Source organism: Grammomys surdaster, unplaced genomic scaffold, assembly GCF_004785775.1.
Source record: "Grammomys surdaster isolate TR1022 unplaced genomic scaffold, NIH_TR_1.0 141, whole genome shotgun sequence".
In the NCBI taxonomy this organism is placed as follows: Eukaryota; Metazoa; Chordata; class Mammalia; order Rodentia; family Muridae; genus Grammomys; species Grammomys surdaster.
Window position 1 is genome coordinate 3720373 of NW_021604599.1, and position 8945 is coordinate 3729317.

General features: G+C 42.2%; 1 protein-coding gene across 2 annotated transcripts in view; it reads left to right on the forward strand.

Annotated features, from left to right (window-relative positions):
* Spata6l (spermatogenesis associated 6 like) overlaps nucleotides 1–8945 on the forward strand; it is a 40644-nt gene that overhangs the window by 20710 nt on the left and 10989 nt on the right. For both annotated transcript variants that reach the window (XM_028764040.1, XM_028764041.1), the window contains exons 6-10: nucleotides 537–617; nucleotides 1723–1953; nucleotides 4851–4953; nucleotides 7522–7556; nucleotides 8264–8451. In XM_028764040.1, the coding sequence (XP_028619873.1) occupies nucleotides 537–617; nucleotides 1723–1953; nucleotides 4851–4953; nucleotides 7522–7556; nucleotides 8264–8451 (638 nt within the window). The remainder of the gene's footprint in view (nucleotides 1–536; nucleotides 618–1722; nucleotides 1954–4850; nucleotides 4954–7521; nucleotides 7557–8263; nucleotides 8452–8945) is intronic.

Here is an 8945-nt window from a genome sequence, read left to right on the forward strand (position 1 = left end):
CATAGACACTGTTACCCCGATGCCTCCAGTGACCAGTTCTGCCACTGCCAGCCTGTGTCCGAGATCACTCTGGTCCAAGTGAAAATTGTATTAGGATCCACTTTACAAGGTTGTGTTAGGAGTATGTGTGTATTCCAAGTTAGGAGTGTGCTTCATTGACTTAAACCTCAGCTTAGTATTGAGTATACATCACATAGGTGCTTAACCTAGTGGTCCTCACCCTTCCTATTGTTGTGACCCTTTAGTACAGTTCCTCATTTTGTGGTGACCCCCAACCATAAGATTATTTCATTGCTCCTTTATAACGGCAGTTTTGCTACTTTTATGAATCACTATATAAATGTGCAACCCCTTAACCCACCAGTTGAGAACCCCTGGTTTAGCACTTGTTTTATTTTCTGTTTTAAAAAATGTATTCTGCGTATGTGGACCACAGGACACTTGAGTTCTTGGTGGGTTTCTGGTGGAGATGAGATGGGCAAGTGAATTGTTTCCAGTAATTTTATTTGGTTCTCTTTGTGCTGCCTTGTTTTTAGGGCATTGCTCCCAAACTAGAGTTTTCTACAAGGACAGCCATCCTAGAATGTGTGTTCCCGAGTAAAAACAGATTTTTTTCTGTAAGTATAATCACGAGGGCTATGATAGAAATGGCAGGAGTTCCCCCCACCCCTCAACCTCCACTCCAATTTAAAGACTGTCAATCTGAAGTCAGCTTGCTAAGTTTAAATGAAACTGAACATATAATAAACTGTGCAGTTTGTGCTTGGTTTGGTTTCTGTGTTCAGACCATTTGCTTAGACCATCACATTAGAGTATGTCTGCTGTGAATTCAGAATAGTGATGTTCAAGTAGAGTCTGATGGTTAAGTGATGGTATCAAAACCAGAATATGAGACCACTAGCCTCCCCCACCCCCCACATCACAGATACCCCCCACATCAAAGATATGGGGGAGACAGAACAGCTGGGGGAATAAAAAGGAGCCAGACAGAGTTCTTGTTCCGTGTAAAAGTAGGATTTTCAGCAAAGATGCTTATTGATTCACTGTGACAGCTAGCTTTAATTTTTAAAACCATTTTAAGCTGCTCAGGGTGACACATACCTATGATCCCAGCACTCAGGAAGCTGAGGTGGGAACTTGCTTACAGGTTGAAGGGCAAGTCTGGGCTACATGGTAAGACCCTGACTCTAAACAGCCTCCCTGAGCCATTAGACATGCTCTCATTGCTGTACACACAGCAATGCTTAATTCCTTTTAAGTAAAATGAGTGGACCCCTGTGTATATGTATATGCCTCCCATGTTACTCCATGTCTATAATCTGCCTGTGCTTGGAGGAAGTTGGTGTGTATCTGCTGTTTTCAAATTTTCCCCTAATACAAATAAGCCTCCCTGTTATTATTTAAAACATGTGATTTTAGTCAGTTATCCATACTAATTATGTTAAGCTAAATGGTAGGTTAATTAGAGAAATATCCTTTTTTAAAGATTTGTTTTATAAATTTGAGGCAGTGTTCTTAGTTTTTAAATGTTCAGTTAATTACAGTTATAGTCTTGACTGAATTATCTTTTTTTTTTTTTCAATCAAAAGACTATTTTTGGCTGGAGGTACAGCTCACAGGTAGAGTGCCTTCCAAACGAAGGCCTTAGGCTCGATTCCCAGCACTGGAGGAACAAAATGAAGCAGAACAACAAATCTTTATTTGTTTATTTTCTGCTCTCAGGAAGAAAGATGTAAATTGCAAAGATCTTTCTCAAAATCGTATGAACAAAGAGTCCAGGCAAATAACAGGAAAAAGAAGCCAAAGGAGAAAAATTCTGACCAACTCCCCAAAGGCACACAGTCCCGGGGACCCTCCCCTCAGCGTCTCCATCTCCATCGGCCGACTCAACGGAACCATGGAAAAAGTTTCAAGTTCCCGGGAGAAAGGAAGCCTCCATTTGTGGTTAGACATGTGAGCTTAAAGTAATTTTTTTTCAGAGTAACTTCCTTTATGAGGATGTGCAGAAGAGTGGGAGAAAGAATTGTTGAGCCGTGCAAACAAGTGGGCAGTAGTAACTGAAGAGGGAATTCAAATGAATAATAACTGTCATTAAATTATGTTCATTTTCTAGTATTATTGTTAGGAAATGTCTATAAAGGCATTTCAGAGAGAACTTGCTCAGTAGCTGTCATTCAGGTAATTTTTAAATTTCAACCAATATTAATAGAGTATGAGGTCTGTAGATGATAGCCCAGCATTACTCAGAAGAGAGTGAGCTGCCAGGAATTGGAGTTGTCTGTCCAAGACTGGCTGGTAAAGTGCATCAATTAAAACAGAAACTGCATCATTTATAAGAAACACTTTTCTTTTTTTTTCAATGAGATCAGTGCTCAGTAGCCAAATGTTGAACAGGGACAGGATTTCAGCACGGGGAGGTGGGAAGGAAGCAATGACAGGCCTCACTCAGAAACTCTGAGCCTCAGTCACCAGAAACAGTGGGGATCACAAGTCTTTATTGTCTTGAAAAACTGTTTTGAATTACTATATTATAAAATAGAGACATCCAAGATGAGTTTACACATTGGCTCATCAATGTAATAAAAAGAATATCTAAAGTCAGGTGTGGTGATGTGCCCTTGCGATCCCTGCACTTGGGAGGCTGAGGCAGGAGAATTACCATGAGTTTGAGGCTATGGCCTGGCCAGGAAAATTTGAGCTACTGAGTTACACACACACACACACACACACACACACACACATCACAGAGAGAGAGAGAGAGAGAGAGAGAGAGAGAGAGAGAGAGGAGAGAGAGACACACACACTCACAAACACACATACAAACATACACATAGCAGCAACAAATCATTAATTGATTCATTTTCTTCAGTTTTTGTGTATATACCCTTTATGTTTTCCACAAAGCTGTAATTATACTGTTGTATAGAAATATTCAAGTTAATATTTTTTATTCTTTGTGATCTCCACCCCAAATTCCAGTTAGTAACTGTCTTCAGAATATTTGCAATTGATAAAATGCTAAATTAATATCTTGACTTAAAGATCACTAGAAATGATGACTGTGCATCTGACAGAGGCCATGAGTTGGGGTTAGTCATGGTCAAGATGCTGATGAGATGGTTATATGTAGTTTGCTTGTAGGTAGGTTGAGCTTTCTGGGTAGAAAATATGGACTGGCTAATCTACAAATAAGAACTATTTATAAACACAGAAATATTATATGGCTGGTTTCTTTATGGTGGTCTTGGTAAAGATGCCTAGCAAAGTGTAGCAACGTGTCATTAAATATGCCCCCACAGCAATATTGATAGCTTGCATTTCTTTGACAATGTAGCTTATTCTATTCCATATAAATGGTTATAAAATGTAGTCCCTGACACTGTGGGTTAATTAATCTTAAAAAAAATTGGCTAGATTTCTTAGGGAGTGAAAACTTGACATTTTCACTATTTGACAATTCATTACACTTCTTTATATGTTTAGCTTGTTTATAGATCATTTAACATACTTGATTACCTAGATTTCCTGATCATATGTGAGACATAAAAACTTGGAGAGCTTGTGTCTGAAGAGGGGGCTCAGCTGGTAAGAGCATGGGCTGTTCATCCTGAGGATCCAGGTTCAGTTCCCACCACCCACACAGCAGCTCTGTTTATACCTCCAGTTCCAGAGCATCTGATACCCTCTTCTGGCTTCTTTGGGCACCAGCACACATGTGGTACATACATGCATGCAAACAAAATACTCACACACCTTTAAAAATTTAAAGTAGAAAACACCAGTCTATTTATTTCTTTTTCTTTTCTTTCCTTCCTTCCTTCCTTCCTTCCTTCCTTCCTTCCTTCCTTCCTTCCTTCCTTCTTTCTTTCTTTCTTTCTTTCTTTCTTTTGTTGTTGTTTTTTTGTTTTTTCGAGACAGTGTTTCTCTGTGTAGCCCTGGCTGTCCTGGAACTCACTCTGTAGACCAGGCTGGCCTGGAACTCAGAAATCCGCCTACTTCTGCCTCCCAAGTGCTGGGACTAAAGGCGTGAGCCACCACTGCTCGGCGATCAGTCTATTTCTTGACATACAATAAAGATTAGCATTTTAGTCTGCCTCACTGAAAAAATAAACAAATATTTCAAAGTCTAGCTTTATGCTGCAGAAGAATCTCCTTTTTGAGTATTTTGATCTGCTTTTGCAGATCGTGCTTACCAATTTTATTTTAGGAAAATGTGGTCTGTCACTTTAAGTAAGAGAGTAGTTGCCAGGCAATGGTGGCGCACGCCTTTAATCCCAGCACTTGGGAGGCAGAGACAGGTAAATTTCTGAGTTCGAGGCCAGCCTGGCCTACAGAGTGAGTTCCAGGACAGCCAGGGTTACATAGAGAAACCCTGTCTTGAAAAAAACCAAAAAAAAAAAAAAAAAGAGTAGTCAGTCAGTGCTATCATGTTTTAAAAGAATCTAGACAGCAGACTGGAAGGGAATCTGGTCAGTCTCTTGATTTCTGGAATACTCTGCTGTCCAATTCAAAGGATTCCAAGCTGGACTGGCGGCTCACACCTGTAGTTATAACATGCAGGAGGCAGAAGCTTTGGGCTTTGTCTTTTCATCATTACCAGTTAGTTATAAGAACATATCTTGTGTCAGCTTCAGTTCTCTGTGCTCACAGTTAACACAGACTCTCATATCTAGCCTCAGTGGAGATGGTGGACAGTTTCCTCTGTGGAGTAAACATAACATACCTGGAGACTGTGATTTAGGTTATTTCCCAAGATTCTCTTTGTCCGAGGTTGAAAGGCATCATGGGTAATAAGAAGGTGATCCAAGCGACTGTGGGTGAGGAAACTTATAGGTCTCCTTCACTTTCAGGTGGACAGTGGAAACCCCTTTGGTGAAAATAATTTGGAGCACCGTTCACAGAAGTCCAGAAGAAAACCTAAATTTATAAACTTTGATCTTTCAAAGAGAAGAGGTACTTGAGTTCTTTGTTACCGACATTTGACCAATGAGCACCACTGTATTCCACTAGGCCTCTTTCACTCTGAGGAACTACAGGTTACACTGGAAACTGTGGGCTTGATTCTCAAGGTCTTTCTAGCTGTGGTATTCCCTTGGGGCAGAAGAACTAAGAAGCAGTTTGTTTTCAAATTGTCCTGAGTACTTGAAGGGGACCAAGCTGAAGGATGTGACTAACCATGTGTGGCTACAGGCCCTGGCTAGGCTGGCAAAGCCGGCAGCAGTTTGTCCTCCTGTAAACTCTGCACAGGCAGCCCTGACAGTTTGCAAATATGTTGTTTGTTTTGCTGTTTTTTTTTTTTTTTCTGATGGTGGTCATGACACTTGCCGACCAGATCCTACGTTAGAGAGGAGGGAGCCAACTCTCTGAAGCAGTTAGGTTAAGGTAGCTAGCTGTCTTCAGTGTTGTGGATTTCAGGACCGTGTGCATTTGTAAATGATACTGAGGGCTTTGAAGAGCTTTGGTTGATGTGGATGGTGACTATCTACACTTAGCAAGTTCAAAATTGAAACCGAGTCATTGCAAAATATAATACACCAGCAGAGAAATCGCTAACCATTAGACTAGTAATGTTATGACATGCCCCCATTAGAACAGTCATGTTATGATATGTCATGGTGGCTTTTGTTAGACTATGGGAGAATGAGACTGAGGGGAATAAATCATGTCTTAGTATAATTATGAATGCAAGCTTTAATTGGGAGTTTTCGTAAAAAGTCCTGAAGTGATCCCTGTCCCCCATTAAGATTTCTGGACTATACATTGATTAACAATGACTAGAATATGTGAGTCTGTCCCTAGTGAAGGTCATAGCAGCTTGCCCGGAGTTCTAAGTCTAGACAGGGCTAGCGATGGTTCCCTCTGTTACCTCCTGATAGGACTGACTTATGATGTCCTCACACTGGAGTTCCCTGTATTTGGCTTAATGGACCTGTAAGGGATGGCAGAGGGTTTTACATTAACTCAGGCCAGTGTCCTGAGAGCAGAGTGACTGATCACAGCTGAACACAGACAGAGTGTGGGGCTGAGAGGGGAAAGTGCTTCGTCACATCTAAGATTTAATTTAGGCCCTGCCATTGAAGGTCACTGGTGCAGCCTGTAAAAGCAGTGCCATCTTCCCTGTCATACTGAGTGCAAGCAGCAGCGAATGTCCCTTCCAAGGAGAGAAGGTCAAGCTTGATGCCAGCTTGCATCTGATGACACCCATATGCCATGCTTGTCTTGGTCTTTACCTGGCAGGAGAGGAGGTTTGCAGTGGTCACAGTGTGACTGCAAGTCACACATCAATCTGTTGGCAGAGCCACAACCTGCACACGTTCAGATCTCTAGAATTAGATCCCGGAATCCCTGTGGTTTGTCAAGCTATCCCTGTGTGTAGGCCACCACGAGGCCAGTGGGAGAAGAAAGCCATGCCTCTAAACTGCAGGTCTTGATACCGTGTTTGTGTGGGGCCTCAGTGCTTTTCTCACAAGCTTCTGGGTGGTTCTCACGCTGTTGAGTTATAGATTGCCCTTTGAGAAACAAGGGGTCAAAAGCAGACCAGATGTTGATGAACTTCTAAACTCACCATGCAGAAGGGTGCCCAGGGGGTTCCTATGCCTCAGGATGGTTTTGTACCTGTAGCTGCAAGGGACTTTGCTGATTCCGTGCCCAGCTTAGAGTGGGGAGTTCCTGGACCATATGCATACACAGAGATGCCTGTCCTCAGGTAGGCAGCATGTCAGGCTTTAAAAACCTCTTATTTCTTTCTTATTACAACTGCTGCTGTAATGTGAACCAGGAGTCCAAGGAATGTTTTGTCATTAAACCTGGGGAGGGGGGCAGGAAACCATCCACTTGCTTTTCATTTTTCTCCATGTGTATTTATTATTTTTAGAATTGAAAAAAATTTAGTATTGCAACATTTGGCTTTGTTTTGGAACTAGGGTTCCATAATGTTAGGTCATTACTTTGTTTCTAATCATCCTTGCCACTCACTAGTGTGAGGTCTGCTTACGTCTCATGGACGTTTAGGGTAATGACAGTGGCTTGTGGTTTAGGTGCATTGTGCTTCTTATGTATCCATTGGCTCGACTTTATATTCACGTTTACCTTGGACACGAATCCTCAAGAGCATAAACCCAACAAGGATTCTCGAGGCAGAGCACAGAACTTTACGTTGGACCCATATTGCCTTCTTCAAAGCTCTGCACATCTGGGCTAATATGTTTTTCTTTCGTTAAGGCCACTGCGTAAGGCTCTTAAACTTCTGACCCATGACCTGTTTGTCTCCTAACCCCTTTCCAGCTGTACTGTCACTGAAAATACAACTTGACTGTGGACCCCAGGAAGACAGAAAGGTCCTATAGACTCACAGTACCCGAGGAGACTCAGTTGTATCTTGGAACTTACAAGAGAGCACTTTAGTTCTTTTGTTGTTCATTTGTGGTCTAAACTCTCATTTCTGCTATGGGATGAATGTGTCAGCAGCTTTATGGCTAACTGGTAATGACAAGTTCCTCACCCTATTCCTCTTTCTTCTAGCATCTTCTCTTGACAGTCTGGAGGCAAACATAAAGGTACGTTTATCAGAAGCATCTGCAGATGGTTCCTTTCCAGCATCTGTGTCAGGCCCCAGCAGTTAGTGGGGAGGGTGTGTCCCTAGCTGTGGTGCTCATGCTAGGGCAGCATAGCTGATACAGGGTTTATACAGACTGGTACTCAGGCTCCACTGTCTGCTCCACCGCGGGGTTCACTGGCTCTCTCCTCTTCTTCCATCTGTGGGAATCCATTACCAAGGAAGGGTTTATATAGAGTGATTCTTACCTTATCACCAGTCACTCATGTTGCCTTTCTCCAACCAGATACGATAAATGTGGCCTCAAACTTAATCCATTTGCTAAGCTGAAAGCTTGTGTGGTACACACTGAAAGAGATGCATGTGGAAGAAATTAAGTATGTGCTGCATTGCAAATGTTCAGCACAGACACACTTTGTTTAAAAATTAGATTTTTCCCAGAACCAAAAAGTCTGTGTCTTCAGAAATCAAAGTTCCAAGTGCGAATTCAGTTTCGCCTTGTCAACATGCAGAGCCTTTTGGCTGTGTACCCCTGGCCTGGACTCCTGCTCCTTCTGGACCACCACCCCCTTTTATTTACAGGAGGTCCCTGGCCATGTATTGTTAATTTATCTCAGTTTCTCTTCCTTGTCCTAGCCTGCCTCTAGCTATTGTTAGGCAAATCAAACCCCAAACTACAAGTGAAGAATAATGCACATTGTCACTCAGGTTATCAGAGAGCCAGACGAGCGGATTGTCTTAAAGAGTCAGCCACCACCACCTTTAGATTCAAGTGAGTCCAGAAAGCCCATGCTCAGTCACCAAGGGGATGTCGAGTTCCACCCCGAAACTTCAGTTACCACCTCCCAGATCTCCAGACCTTCTAGTCATCTGGATCAGCCTCTTCTCCAAGAAAGGTCAGCAGCCAGTACCTATCCTTGCCGAAAGAATCTCGGGCTCTGTCAGGAAGAAAGCCTGACTACTCTCTCAGTTGGCTTTGCTGGAATATTCAGTTAGTGAATGTGGCCATCCCTTTTCAAATCTGCACAAAACATACCATTAGCCTCTTCTCTTTCCTTGGGAAAAAGTGTTTGAGGATACCTGGTGGAGGCTTAGTGGTGTAGCTCAAGGATAGAGTATTTGTCTAGCATTCATGAGACCCTAGGTTCAGTCCTCAGTGCTGTCAAAAATAAAGGAAAACTGAACTGGCACTGCAAACAGCAACAGCAACAACAGCAGCAGCAGCAACAACAACATCAAAAAGGAAAGGAAAGGAAAGGAAAGGAAAGGAAAGGAAAGGAAAGGAAAGGAAAGGAAAGGAAAGGAAAGGAAAGAGGAAAGGAAAGGAAAGGAAAAAGAAAAGAAAAGAAAAGAAAAGAAAAGAAAAGAAAAGAAAAGAAAAGAAAAGAAA